Source organism: Salminus brasiliensis, chromosome 12, assembly GCF_030463535.1.
Source record: "Salminus brasiliensis chromosome 12, fSalBra1.hap2, whole genome shotgun sequence".
NCBI lineage: Eukaryota > Metazoa > Chordata > Actinopteri > Characiformes > Bryconidae > Salminus > Salminus brasiliensis.
This window is the reverse complement of record NC_132889.1, coordinates 21,911,929-21,927,298: the sequence shown is the minus strand read 5'-3', so window position 1 is coordinate 21,927,298 and position 15,370 is coordinate 21,911,929. Positions and strand designations below refer to the sequence as shown.

Here is a 15,370-nt window from a genome sequence, read left to right as displayed (position 1 = left end):
AATGGTTCGTCTTGTCTTAAATGGTACCTCATAATGGCAACTTTACAGGAGAAGGAAAGAAAACTTAACAATGGAACTTCAATGGAAGTCAATGTCTGGTCCAATCATCATCAGTTTTGGCATGATGTAAACAACTGCCAGATTCACATTATACCAACAAGTAAAAAAACATGACACTATATGCCAAAAGTATTGGGACATCTGCTCATTCAGTGTTTCTGCTCAGGGATAGTTTATATTGTCCATTGTCCAAGTCATTTTGGAGCATTTTTTTATTATCCACAAAAGCAACGGTACCTTTATTTAAACAGCCTTTTAAAATGGCTGTTCCTATTCAGCGCTAATCCTTCCACCATTTATATGAGCCAAAGAACTTACTGTATAGAACCCTGACCGCTATGAGTGTAAGGGCAGGTTTCCCAGCTATGAGGTTTCCCAGCTTTGTGGTTGAAATCCTTATGGTGATGTTTTTGACATCTAGTGTCAAGCCTTCTCTGATGGATAGGGACAGATACTGCAGAAATGTGTTTTTGAAAGGAACATTGAATGAGCAGGGGCCCACAATCTTTCCAGACAGGCATTGAGACTAGTCCTGGACTACACAGTGTTCTTAATGGAGATTTTACATAGAAAACAATGGGTTTAGGCTTAATTCTTGATTGGGCACCCATCCGTGATGTACATTCAGCATGTATATATCATTATCATTCAGAGTTTATGCTGTCCAAGTCATTTTGGAGCATTTCTATTGGTCCACTCATCATAAGATTGTCACACAATATAAAGAACAACGTTCAGATGCAAATACAAGCCAAAGAACTTCATTTCTATATTGAACCCTGTTTGCTGAGTGTATGAGCTATGTGAGAGCTATGGATTTAGCCTAGTCTTAGACTTCATTGAAGTGGAAATGGCAATTCATGATTGGAAATTCTGCTTAGCCTTAGTTGCGCCTTAACATTAATCTGGGTCTCGAGAACTGTCCCTAGAAGACTGAAAATAGGCCTTCAGGAAATGGTGAAATATGTTCAGGTTAAATTATGGTTTCTGGTGTGATCTGGTCTAATCTGGGTTGTCTGTAGCATACAGTGGGTCACCACATACAGCGATTTCTCCATACTCAGGAATAAGCAGAAAACATGCTGACTCAGAACTCACTTTCTGTTCATTGGCTTCTATTATCAGTTCTGAGTCAGCAGATTTTCTGTTTACTTTTACTAACTGTACAAGTCAGCTATAGCTATACACAATCAGTGGTCTTTGTATTGGACTGTATGTAGGGCACAAAGAGATTAGGCCGAAGAATGCTGGAGTACTCTCTTTAAGGCCGTCCTACCAAATCGTCTCCTGTGGCTTTTGGTCCTTGGAAACACTGTAATTTCTGTTGGCCAGTGCACTCTGTGTTCGGAACACTGGGTTTGCTTTGCATTCGCAAACAGCGTCCCATTTGCAAAGACCCATTTTTAACTCATTTGAATTCACAAGGCAGCAGTGCCACAGCCAGTTGTAGACTGGCTGTTTGCGTCCTTTTGACCACAAGATGTTAGACCCACACTCCTAAAGAGCCCAGCGCTGTGGAAAATCACATCTTCTTTGCTACAATTTCAATTTCCCAGGCCACAGTGTCCATATACAGGGATGAAGCTGTTAAACCACTCTCTTTTTTCAACTCATTGTTCTTGTGCTATCACGAGAACAAGCATATGCATATCTTGGCTGTCTGAATAAAACCTCATATCTCCAAAATGGCAACTTTATGGAAGAAAGGGGAAAACCCGTCCTTGTATTTCAATTGAAGTCAACATAGAAATATTCCAAGACATTTTACAGCATTTCTATTGGTCCAGTCACCAATCATTTCCACATCACGTAAAGAACTGCCAGATTAACACTGTCAGCAAATGGCAAATGTGGACAGAAGTATTGGAACTGGGATTTGGATCTGCTCTTTTATTGTTTCTTCCAAAATCAAGGATATTAAAAAAGATTAAATCCTGCTTTTGTTGGAGTAACTGTCTCTACTGTCCAGGGAAGGCTTTCTATGACAATTTAGAGCATTGCTGTGAGGATATGATTGCTTTCAGCAACAATAGTTAGTGTGTTAGTGAGGTTAGGATGTTGGATGAACACCAGCCCACCTCATCCCCAACTCCCAAACTCATCCTAAAAGTATTAGATGGAGCACCATTCTTCATTACAGAAAACACAGCTCCACTGCTCCACAGCTCAATGCTGGGGGGATTTATACGTTTCTAGCCCACGCCTGGCATTATGGAAGGGGACCAACAGATTCATATCGCTGTGTGTACGTGTTTCACAACTGTGTTAGGAATGGATGCATTTTAAAGCAGTAGTAAGGGGTGTCCACAAACATTTGGACATGTAGTGTACAATGTTTTTGCATGACAGCGATGATTTTTTGTTTCACTATATAGAACCTATTTTGAAGCTAACAGTGATAGACACAGTTACACCACTGTATGTAACACTATGGCATGTGGTAATGAAGGACACTACTTTTTACTAGTGAATCCTTAATTAATGTTCAGTGTTTGGCCCCTGGAACAGTGGAACAGTGTGCTCTAGAGTGATGGAGGGCCATTCAAAACAAGGGCTAATGTGAAATCCTCACAGCAATGTTCTTGACATCTAGTGTCAAGACCAATACTGCAGGAATCGGAGGACAAACCATTGATTTTAGAAGGAACATTGAATGAGCAGGGGTCCGCAATCTTTCCATCCAGGGATTAAGACTAGTCTTGGACCATACAACATTCTTAATGGAGATTGTACAGATCTAACACAATGGGTTTGGGCTTAATCCCTGATTGGGCACCCATCCATAGTGTACATTCAGCACGTATTCAGAGTTAATACGCTGCAGCATGCTTAGGGTGCACAGCACTGTAGATCATTTGGTTGGTGGTTGGTGTGGTGCAACAGATAAAACCACTAGCTGCCAGTGAGCTATTACACCATGTAGGAGACCAGGGTTTGATTCCCAGTCTGGGTGCGCTACACCAATAAAAGTCCTTGGTCGAGACTCCTAACACTGCATTGGCCCTCCTCTGTAATATGAGTAACCATGGAAGTCGCTCTGGATAAGAGCGTCAGCTAAATGCCGTAAAATGTAAATGTAAATGTAAATTTGTTATCCATAACTGGAATACTGACATTTGCAATATCAATACTGCATGACACTGAAATGTGCTAATATGCAAATGAGTACTCTTATTATTACTCTGTAGGCATCCCTAAGATCCACTTATGACATTATTTGTGTGGTTATATGTACCAAAAAACATCATAATTAAATTAATTTCATTTTTTATTGTTTCTTAAAATGAAAATGAATGCTTTTTGCAACTGTGTTATTAAGACTCGTACATGACCCCTGTTCTCTGTTCCGATCGGCTGCCCTGTGTTGTGCCTTATTCACAATGCGGTGCAGGCTGAAACACTCCTTATAACTTCAGTGTAAATGGGCAGGGCTAAACCACTGTTGACTACATAGGAGGAAATGTGTAAATGCATTGGTTTATATGAAATTTATATGACACGTCAGCAATGTTTACATTCTGAATCACACTTTTTTTTCATTATTGTGAAAATTCCAGCCCTTTAAAGGTTAACTAGTGTGTTTTTAGATATATAATATACTGCAAGCATCATCTGTAGCAGCACTGTAATCGCACCTGCTGTGTACATGCTCTGTTGAGAGATACTATGAATTACAAAATATGATAATGTGCCTTCTGATGATGTAGGCCTTTACTTGCTCTTTCTTCCTCTCCAGTGGAGAGGAGTACAGCTCCATAAAGACTTTCCAAAGGCTGCTCCTCCCAGACAGGAAGCTGCTGAGTCAACATTTGTCAAATCGCGACTCCTAGCGGGCAAGTGTGGAAGCACTGACCCACGTCATAGCGGATCATCCCTTGCTTCAATCTGGCTACCTGCACTCTAATTCAGCTCTGGAGTCCTGCAGGCCCATTTCGAGCAACGCTCTTCGGGCCTCCATTGTCCGGCTATATGGCAGGTGTCTTAATGAGACTCAGGCCACACAGAGCTTGTAAGCGTCTTCTATTGAGATGCACAGCTGGAGTCAGGCCTCGGGGAGCGGGACACTGCTGTGTGAACGAGGTTGTGTCATTGTGGACCAAAAAGAAGACACAGGGAACGTAGCAGTTCGTTAATCTCCTAAACCTTCCTCCTCTGTGTGCCATTACAGCTCAGGTCATTGATCTTCTAAAACAGGGCCCATTAAGCTGAGGAACCATAGGGAGAGCCTGCTCATCTCTGACATTAAGTGTCCAGAATGAGCCACTTAAGAGCGGTTGAACAGAAAAATAATGGCTCCTTTGGATTAGGGGACTCAAAGGATGATCTTGTCGAACAACTAGAGAATGGGATTTGGTGAAAAGGCTTTCCAAAGGCTTCTCTTTTGGAAGTTCTTTTCAATACCTTGATAATCATGCTTTGGCGTGTATTATATTACAGTATATATACAGCGGCTCTGTTTATTGCATCTGTGTGATCATCAGTGCACTAAATCTGTCTGATTTTGTCCGATCTTCTAGTTCTTCATCTCTTTAACAGGTGTCTGTAAAAACCACACCACCACACCCATTACTATTCCATGTCAGTGTAACTGCTGTGTTGGCAGTGATCCGCCAACCAAATAATAGCTGGGCAACAATGGTCCAGAGGTCAGAAACTGACCTATAAGGAATGGGGAAGAGGATGAGGATCAACAACCAGTCTACAATCTATACATAGTTGACCTACAAGGTGCACGGCAAGTGAATCTGTGTTGTAATCGTGTGTAATGTGAATATTTAAAAGGCACCACATTAAACAAGCCTCCGACATCCACCATAGTACTCTCCAAATATCATAATCAGGCCTATCAGAGAGCCTTTCTAAGGAAGGCTGGCACTCACACTGTCCAAGATAGTCCACTATCTTGTCAAATTGTGTTTCCTATAATGATCAGACACAGTTTTGGACACATGAACCTTATGCTGTTCCTTAAAATATATTGATAGACATTGTTCATGTTTTTCTTACATTCAGGGATATTCAAATTTGTGAACACACCAGTGCGACAGTCACTGTGCTGTTTTTAGAGATGCCCACAACACACATATCTACCTCAGCAACTCCCGTGGTCAGAAAATCGACCAGTGATGAATTGGGTAGAGTGGGTGAGAAATGGACAGCAGTGCAGGATTACAGCATGTAACAGTAAGCCTACATAACTGACCTCAGAGGTCAATGAGAGGGTGTTTGTGATAAAGTGGATGTGTGAATTAAGGCATTTACTCCTCACACAATATCATAAGCAGGATAAATGATAAAGAGTGGTTGTGGATAGGTAGTCCAAAGACAAGGGGTGGGGGAACAACCACATACCCAGCCACAACAATCATGGCGTCGCTGTCTGTGTATCTAGCTAGATATATAGATATATATTATATATAGACTATTTATACACATATCTCCCTTATTACAATGAGGTACGAATTAACTATACACTATAAGTTATAAAATATTTCCTGTAAATAAATAATACCGTAATAAATAAAAAAAAAACAGCGTAATTTTAAACACCGTAATACCACATCCGCAGCAGCAGCATGTCAAGTCTAATCACCCTGTACTCACAGACCACATATGGCTGCAGTATTTTTCCTAAGATGCACATTTTTGTGTTGACCTCCACACATTAGAGCCACAACTATCATGGCGCCTCCGCGCCGCCACCTCCCCGTTTCTTCAGAAAAGTACCCGGATGAGTCACCGACGAGGGGAGGGGGGAGTGGCATGTAAACAAGCGCGACCGTTGCCTGCAACTCACTCTCGGCTCAAACGCGTGCAAATCCTCCCGTCTCCGCAAAGCTTAAAACTTGGGACACACAGCTGCTGCCGCTGCTGCCGCTGCTGCTGCTGCACAGGTAGGTCACTCAGTATACAGATAGTAGCTATCTATTTGTGAAGAAATGCCCAAGTCCACGCAAAAAGGGCCGCTGCTCGCTGTGCTCAATGTCACGCTGCTGTGTTTTGATAGCTAGCTATGTCGAGAAACGTCACGTCGCTGCAGCGCGGCATGGCACCGTGCATGCATGAGACCGTGCGCGTAACGATGCGGTCCGCTAGCAGCGGAGAGGTGTGGACGCTGCAGCGTTGCAATGTCATTCAAGGGCATTGACTCATCAATATACATGCTGGCTGCTCAGCGGTGCCGCAATGTCATGTGCCCTGCATTGTTTACTCCAAATGCCAAATGCCAGTCTAGACTGGTTGAATAGGGTCAGCGTTGAGACGGTGGGTAAGTCAATATTTCACCCAGTGGGAGCCAAACAGGCTTGAGGATTAATGGCCTTATAAGAGTGTCGTAGTACGAAAATAAGCAGCTGTGCATCTCTAGTACAATCTGAATGCATTGCCATTCAAAATCATGCATAATGGCATAATAGAAGTCATCATGGATCTTAAAATAGTAGTTGGCAGGGGTGAATGAGCTTAATTTGCATATTAATTTGCATATCAGCTATTTTATCCTACCAATGAAACTGAAAGCTGATGTAATATGATTAATATGTGTATCGAATTGCGATATTGATGAATAATTGAACAATTGAACAATTGATCAGTACCGCTGACAGTGGAAAATAAGGGGGTATCAGGTGCTGGAGGTGTTGTGTGCAAGTGTGACAAAGGAAAATTCCTCCTCTGCTTCTTATCTCTGCTAGTTCTTATGATAAGACAGTGCTTGGATGGCCCTGCTGGGATAATCCTGCGCAGAGTGCCATGCTGGCTCAGCTCACGTGCAGGCTGGCAGACCATGGCAGCAGGCTTTGCAGTGCTGTCTGCGTCAGGCGTCATCCAGTCCCGCCCCACCCCACCCCACCTCACCTCACGTCTTTACGGTTCACTGGGGTGCAGAGTGACCTGAAATGACCTTAAGGGCCTGTAAAGTCATAGACCTGCATGATCTAGGGCATTAACTAGCACCACTGCATTGTGCGGTTAACGGATTGTCCTAGATCGAGCAGTTCCAGGACAGTCTTCCAAGCACACCTGCTTTCCAAAGCCTTAATTGCTTGCTAAAGGCATATGTGCTTTAAATGGACCCTCATGGGGGCCCTCAAGCTTAGCATATAATCAAGTCACTTATCACTTATCCACAGTGTATCCGTAGACGTCCACATTATTGTGGCTGTAATAACTGTTTAGTCTTTGCATGCTTAACACTTAACAAAGCATTTCTCTGCTCTATGGTTTTGCACGTTTGCACACTGCACTTCAAGTAGTCTTGGGCAGTGTTGTGTTTTGCTGGTTTGCACCAAGTTCCTGGAGGAGTGTGATTTCACTCCACTGTGTACTTGCACACAGTTGAAACGACAAATAAAGCCTCTGGACTCCTGACTAGCTCAGTGTAATGTAATAACTAACAGAAGCTAAGATACATGGAAATCACGTCCCCCTAATTAGGTCAAGGGCGAGTATGAGTTGACCCAGAATTGTTCTTATGGGGTTGTTTTGGTTCCGAGACAAAGTCATGCATTGCAGGTCGGATCTGTCACGTGTTTAATGATTGAGCTAAGTCTGTTTTGAAACCGCCTCCAAGTATTGTCCCACTTTTCCGGCCTGTTTCTGTTTACATACTGTAAGTGGCACTATGGACTGCGCCACTGTGATCTCAATCACAGTCAATCAATACGAGAGCCATGTCCATGCATATCACTCATTGCTACATGTTGGTGATTGTTGATGTTCAAGTCAAAGCAGAGACGCAAATCCTTCTTGATTTTGTCGAGTCGCGTCTCATAGAGTGGACTGGAGTGCATATCAGCATCAGCTAGCTTCCGTTAAAGTTCTCGAGGGTTTACAGAGAAGCAGGGTTGGCACCAGCACTGTGCTACAGCCATCATGATTAAACCTGGGCTGCACAATATATCGTTTCAGCATCGTCATTGCAACGTTCCCATGTGCAGTAGTCACATCGCAGGACATGCACGTCATGCTACAACTTTTTTTTTTTTGCTGCTGGATATAAAAGGAAAAGCTGTTGTCTCATTTTCCATGACATATTATATCCACCCACTGTCTAATATAGTATATGTAATGTCTTTTTCTCCAGTCCTGGATACACAGAGTCTGTTATTAATATCCTGCCATGTTGAATTGAATTCTCATTAATTTCTGATGATTTCTGGTGAAATCTGTAAAAAAAACAAAAAAAACAAAAAAAAAAAACAATATATATATATATATATATATATATATATATATATATACTTTTTTTATTTATTTATTTTATTGATTGGTCCAATAACAATTACAATGTCAGTTTTTCCCAATATTGTGCAACCCTGCTTTATACTAGAGGGAAAAACCTACTCAACCTAAGTGTAAAAATGATTGGGTCCACTCATCATTAAAAATGGGAAGGGCATCATGTAATGGATTAAATAGGATTAAAAATTACAATGTTCAGCGATAGCAATGATAAGGAAAATGCAACCAAACAGATATTCTGTCTAGAGTTATAGTTTTATATATATATATATATATATATATATATATATATATATATATATATATATATATATATATATAGCAATTAGTATTCCTTATCAACCATATTATTTTACAAATTAATAAAAAAAAAATACAAATAAAATAAAAACATTTTTTTGTGCTAAAGATTTGTGCTAAAGTTTAGAGGCACAATCTTTTTTTTTTTTTTGAGGGGGGGTGGTTGGTACCAAACCATCCCAGTGACAGTTTGGTTTGTACCGTCAAAGACACGTATTCAGTACCTTTTTTACCAGTTACACAACTTGACCTTAAGGATCATCCTGTTTTTTTGAGCCATTTCTGTGGCTCAGTCTTTTTAGAACAAGTACATTTAGTCAGTTAGTCTCCAAGTAACCAGCAGACTGTTCGGGTTAAAGTGTTTTGTTGATGTAAGATTAAGTGGGAATAAGATGCACAGTCTAAAACACACTTACTGTTAATTGACTTCATTTACCACATAAGCATGTTTTCATTTTTCCCTTTGAATTCAGCAAGCAAATAGAATCAGCAGTGTCTTATTTTAGTTTTTCAATTTCCTGTAGAAGATTTGTGAGAACTTCATTTCACTCAGAACACCAGTAAAGCAGGGGGTTGAGACTTTCATCACCCTCAGTAGAATTATGATTATGGAGGTGAGGCTTTGATGTTTAATGCTTTTTTTTCGTTAGGAGATTTCACTGCAGACCAGCCAAGATGATGCAATGTCTTCAGTTCCTCATCGAGCCGGCCAAGAACATCACTGTCAAGCTCAAGGTGCCTGTGTTTAGGTTTTTCTGCACTGTGACGCAAACTGGGTCAAAATAATGCAACTAGGTCGAAGGATGTTTTGCAAAAGTACACGGCAAAAGCCGCAGTTGGGCTCTATATGTCATTACTGGCGCAAGACTGAGCTGCTGCCATTCCAGTTTGTTTGTTCGTTTGATTAATTGCTGTTTGGGGTGGTCTTAGTGGTAACTCTGTGAATCAGACAGGGGGTTTTGGTTGGGGGGAGGGTGAATAATAGCCCAGAGAAGGCAGAGAAAGGGGACGAGCGTGATGTGCATTATGATAAGTCTCAGAAGCTTTGTCCTTTCTTTTTTTTCACTACATAGTCTTTCAGCGTAACCTTAACTGTCAGCACCGACTGCCTTCCCAGAATAAATCTCTCACCACTGCTGTTTCCTGCTTAGCTTACAGTCTTTTCACACCAGCTGTGTATTTTACGCTGAAACGTACTGGATTTCTCTGAACAGGAATCTCACAAGAGGGCGAAAAATGAGAAGAGAGAGCCTCTGGATGAGAGCCAGCAGTTCATTGTGAACCTGGCCAAGGACCTGAGCAGAGTCTGTCAGGTACAATAATGACAAAGGGTGAATCATCTACATCAGTGGTCTAGCATAATAACACCACAGATAAGCCCCTGCTGCATGTTGTGTATGTCTACTAGTTTCATTTACAAGCAAAGTTTTTAAACTCTCTGCCTCTGTCCTTTTATTTGAATTGAAATCATTTATCAAATCCTTAAGTTTTACAAAAGGAAGAAAAGCAGTGGGTTTTAAACTAATCTTTTTGAAGAGAACCTTATAGATGATGGATTAGCTTTCCTCTATTAGATGTCATTAGTTTTTATTCTCATTTAACTAAACAATAATAATCACAGCGACTGTAGGATACTTAAACATAAAACACAACATTTTTAGCAAATCCGAATGCAGTTACTCTCTCTTATATAAAAATGATATAAAAGCCTTGCAAAAGCTTGTTTTTTTTTTTTTTTTGGACAAAGTCTGAGGAAATTAGGACTGAGGTATGTCAAGTCAAATTGTCCAGCATTTTAGTGAGTATTCTACAAGCTGATTATAGTTAACTATAAATAGCCTTTACAGTAAACCATCATTTTATTATTTTTTTTTAAACCAGAGTAGGCTCATAGAAATGCTATGACCATATATTAGATCTGAAAGTATGAAGTAGATAGACCTGACTGAACATTCAAAATGTGAGGTTAAATAAAATGAATATTACATTGCGGCTAATTAAAGACCATGCAAAGCCAGACCTGGACAGGAATGAGGTTGAGGTAAAAAATACTGTGTGAGTTGCTGATACTTCAGTAGTTTTTAACAGTGAAAGTGTTACTTTAATGGTCCTGATGCAGCTTATTAACATAATCCGGTCTCTGGCTGCATGCAGAGGTCTGAGGTGCTGGAGAACATCACCAGCTGTGAGGACGTCTGGCCCACACTCACCTGCAGGGCTTTCATACTGGAGTGGGCCTCCTGGCTGGAGAGCAAGGTAAAGTACTTCAGTCACAGTGTAATCATTCTGAATGGCCTTTATGTCCTAAAACAGTGGTTATGTGTTTTTCCATTCTAGCACAATATCTATGTTGTATACTTTGGAGATTTAATCTCTGGTAGAGTGTAAAATGGGCAGCCTTGTCCAGAAGAACCTCTAGGTGTTAACAGTGAAATGCTACAGGATAAGATGCTGCACCTAATAATTGGGGTTACACATAGGGCCCAGTGCATTCCTAACTCACCCACTGCCTCACAAGCTCACTGGCCTCCCTTTTGACTAAAGACCTGTACCTACCTCCAGTGCCACCAGTTCCACAAGATCCACCGTACACACTACGCACTGGTGGCTATGGTCAATCCTAGCCTAGTATTCCCTGTTGTCTGTAATGATTATTATAGGTATCATTGTTAAGTATTATGTAATATTAGAAGGCAGCCCAGTTAGTAGTTGGTTATTAAGGCTTTGTAACTCTCACATGTGCTCTGGATACGAGTGTCTTGGGTAATGCCATAGAGATATGTAAAATGACATTAATGTGTTATGAGTTTAATTAAATGTTAATAATGTCCTCCTGGCAGAAAAGGCCAATGCAGACTGATGGGTGGCCCGAGAAGAGTGACTGGAAGGAGCTGACTCTGACCAATGAGCAGGATGTAGAGAGGGCGAAAATACTCATCCTCAACTGGATCAAAGATCTGAGGGCTCAACCAGAGGTAAGTCCATAGTTAACACTTCACTCACACTGACTCTCAGATTAGTCAGATACTCGAGCCAAAGGTGCTGCTTTTCCATTAGGAGAGGAGTTCAGGGACATGCCTAGACAGCAATCTAGGAATTTTTAGGATTTTTAGAATCTAGGAGTCTGTCAAACCTAATGAATCGTCAGAAATGCATTCAGAGATCATGGCTTTGTACCGTGTAGTGCGTTGTAGTGTGTGGAATCTGAGCTTTTTGTAATCCTGTACCACAGTACAAGTTTATTTGCATGTTTGCTTGACTAAAAAGGTGATTTATGATAGAAAATATCGATGTCGTGAAAAAATGTAGGACACCCACTGAAATCCTTTGTCTTTTTTAACATGTTTATTCATATGGACTTTTGAGCATTATTTTACCAGTACTGAGAGATGGAGGTGATGTAACTAAACATGTATGAAATTGGAATCAGGTGCAGAGAGGACTTTGGAGGAGCCTGTCTTATTTAAACCTCAGACATTTAGTTTGGTTGTTCTGGATTGTTGACATGTGATATCACCATGGATCACCAAGATCCAAAGAGCTCTCTGTGGCCTTCAGGAAGATTGAAGATGCATATGAGTCTGAAAAGTTTTTTTTTTTTAACTATTATAATTAGAAATCAGTATACATATAGTACACATACTTACTTACATACATACGTTTGCTTTATTAAGAGCTCTCCTAGAGAGATTAGAATGAAGGTGGTCAGATGGTGTGTTCTGATGCACCCCCCCTCCCCCTCCCTAGCAAAGTGTGTGGCCAGGAGAGCAGGTGGTGGTGGTGCTGGATGATTTGGAGAAGCACTGGAGACGAGGCCACATGCCCACTCTGCAGCCTGCCATGGAGCTGATCTTCTGGACCCTACTGGCAAAAGAGCTGGACAAGGTTTGAGAGCGACACTATGTGGCCAAAAGGTTTATGGACACCTGTTCAAGTGAGTGTGATCCAGCGGCCAGAAAACGACAGCCAACGCTTGCCATTTGGCCACAGCGACCTTAGGATTTTGACAGTGCTGTTATATGGATATTATACAGGTTTTGTGTGCATTTGAACATGTGTGTTTTAGAGGGAGCGCAAAATGGGGGTGTCCACAAACATTTGGTCAGTGGGTGTGACTAAAACATGTGAAAACCTTAAAGGCTAAATGGTTTGTCAGCCATTTAGAAAATAAAAAAACAACAGTTTCCCATGTGTTTCAGGAGAACATTCCCAAGCAGTGGCTGATTTGGAAGCAGAGGAGTCAGAAAACAGGTGGGTTAAAGTGCTAATTTTACAACTCAGACCTTGTGTAGAAGGTTGATTCTTAGTAACTTTATTTTTTTTCATTTTGGCTTTTAGGTGCCACGCCCTATATACCTCACACTGGTAAGTCATACAAGTGATATTGATATCTGGCATTCCCATTTACACTTGCTGAGCATCTTATTAGCAACATCTGTGTCATTTTGTAATTATACCATTGTGTGGCAGCAGTGCACACAATTATGCAGATTTGCACCAGCAGCTTCTGGTTATGTTCATATCAACCATCAGAATGGAGGTAAAATGGGATCTCTGGCAGAAAGCCTACAGCAACTCAGATAACCCCTCTGTGCAACCGTGACGAGCAGAAAAAGCATCTCAGAAAGCGCAAGCTGTCAAACCGTGAGGCCGATGGGCTGCGTCAGCAGAAGACCACGTCGGATTGCACTTCTGTCAGTCAAGAACAGAAAGCTGAGGCTGCAGTGGGCACAGGCTCACCAACGCTGGACAGCTGAAGACTGGAAAAACATAGTCTGGTCTGATGAATCAATCAAAAAAACAGATGGCAGGGTCTGAATTTGGCACCAAGAGCTTGAATCCATGGCTACTGGTGTCAACAATCCAGGATGGTGGAGGTGGTATAATGGAATGGGAGTGGGAAAGGGTGCGTTAATAGCAGTCAATCATTGCTTAAATGCCACAGACTACTGGAGACGTGTTGTTGACCATGTGCACCACAATTTACCCATCTTCTGATGGCTACTTCCAGCATGATAATGCATCATGTCGCAAACAGACATCTTTTAAACTGGTTCTTTGAACTTCCCAATGAGTTCACTGTTCTTCAGTGGCCTTCCCAGTCGGAATCCAATAGAACACAGGATTTTTAGGATGTGGCAGAATGGGATATTCGCAGCATGAATGTGGCCATAAATATCTGCAGAAATTGTGTGAGGTCTTAAAGGAATGTCTTCTGGAAGAGCAAAGCAAAGAGCCATGACCCTAAAGAACGGCCCCACCCAATATTTGTATAGTGTTCCTCTAAAGTGCTCTGTAGAGGTCCATATTTCAATATACATAACTTATAGCATATTAATTAATAGTATAATGAATTATACACTGAGGAATAAGCCTGAGAGAATATCAACCTTCTTTTTTCCCCCTTTTTTGTTCATCAGTGTGGGAATGGATCTCTGACGCTGCAGGTAAGTTTAGCATGTTCTCGAATCAAGCAGATATATCTGTAACCTCGCCAAGAGTGGAATGTCATTGCAGCCCGTTGCTCCTACAGTCGAGGTGACCCTGGACCTGGACACGGCCAACCCGGACCTGCTGATCTCCGATGACGAGAAGCGCATGCGCTGCGGCTTCGAGCGCAAAGACGTGCCCAACATCCACCAGCGCTTCGACGGCTGGTGGTGCGCCGTGGGCATGGAGGGCTTCCGCTCAGGCCGCCACTACTGGGAGGTGGACGTGGGCGAGATGGACTGGCGCCTGGGCGTGGCCAAAGAGTCCGCGCTGCGCAAGGGCTTCAAGTCTCTCAACACGCATACTGGCTACCTGACCCTGCGCCTAGAGAGAGGGACCGAGCTCAAGGCCCTGACCGTGCCCTTCACGGCCCTGCCTCCCGACCTCATCCCACGCAGGGTCGGAGTCCACCTGGACTTCGACCAGGGCCAGCTGTCCTTTTACGACGCGGAGAGACGCGCGCACATCTACACGTACAATGAGAGCTTTGACGAGAAGCTCTTCCCGCTCTTCGGCACGGTGGAGATCGTGAAAGACCTGGTGATCCGGTCACCAGGGAACAGGAGCCGCTGCATGTGCCCAGGCTTGTGCCTGTGGGGCTGAAGGGTCATGCTCTAAATCAGCACTTCATCTGAAAAGCACTCCTGGGAGGCGTTTCGCAAAGCAGGATTTCAGTAAAGCTTGAGAACTTGGGCCTAAAGCGAGGGCTGTCTATTCGCATATTGGGCGGTCAGTCTTGGCCTTTCGCTTTGCCGGGATAACTAGGGAATCCTGTTTTGTGAAACGCCCACCCCCTGATATTAGCTACACCACTGGTTAAACAAGTCTTTGTGAATGACAAATCTGTAGCTCTTAAAAAAAAGACTACCAGTTATCTTAGTCTGTTGTTGCTGCTGCTGCTGCTTCTGTTGTACTTACTGTTTGCACCTTATTAGAAAGGCAATCTGCTCAACTTGTCCATTCTGCACTTTCATAGATGTATGTAACAAATGTATGTGATCTGTGAGATAGTAATCCTGCCATGAAAATGCACTTTCTGTGAATAATAAATCAGAATGAACTCATACACCCATTTCTTTGTGCCGTTTGCACTTTTCTGCGTAGCTTAAAGAACGGGCCATTAAAGCAACAGTATGTAGCATTTCGACCTTAAAATAACAGCGCCAGAATCATTGTGATGCTTGTAATAGGGAGAATCGCATCACTTTCGTTGCTACTCAGAGCTTGGCATGCTGCTAACTGCCGCATGGAACTCAACTTTGGAGCAGTGGGCAGGAAG

The 15,370-nt window shown here is 42.3% G+C and overlaps 1 protein-coding gene across 1 annotated transcript; it reads left to right on the top strand.

Annotated features, from left to right (window-relative positions):
- Positions 1 to 5,816: 5,816 nt before the first annotated feature.
- Positions 5,817 to 15,163, top strand: LOC140573798 (butyrophilin subfamily 3 member A1-like). Its single transcript, XM_072693369.1, has 10 exons — positions 5,817 to 5,954; positions 9,252 to 9,336; positions 9,816 to 9,914; positions 10,756 to 10,857; positions 11,442 to 11,576; positions 12,349 to 12,486; positions 12,801 to 12,852; positions 12,940 to 12,966; positions 14,022 to 14,048; positions 14,135 to 15,163. Exons 2-10 carry the CDS (start codon positions 9,277 to 9,279, stop codon positions 14,692 to 14,694), a joined length of 1,200 nt encoding a protein of 399 aa, XP_072549470.1. The 5' UTR covers positions 5,817 to 5,954; positions 9,252 to 9,276; the 3' UTR covers positions 14,695 to 15,163.
- Positions 15,164 to 15,370: the final 207 nt, after the last annotated feature.

Bases quoted from the DNA above. Each gene is read 5' to 3' on its own strand.
- LOC140573798 (XM_072693369.1), top strand. From the start codon at position 9,277: ATGATGCAATGTCTTCAGTTCCTCATCGAGCCGGCCAAGAACATCACT. The intron at 9,337-9,815 runs GTGCCTGTGTTT...TTCTCTGAACAG, and splicing joins ACATCACTGTCAAGCTCAAG to GAATCTCACAAGAGGGCGAA. The intron at 11,577-12,348 runs GTAAGTCCATAG...CCCCCTCCCTAG, and splicing joins ATCTGAGGGCTCAACCAGAG to CAAAGTGTGTGGCCAGGAGA.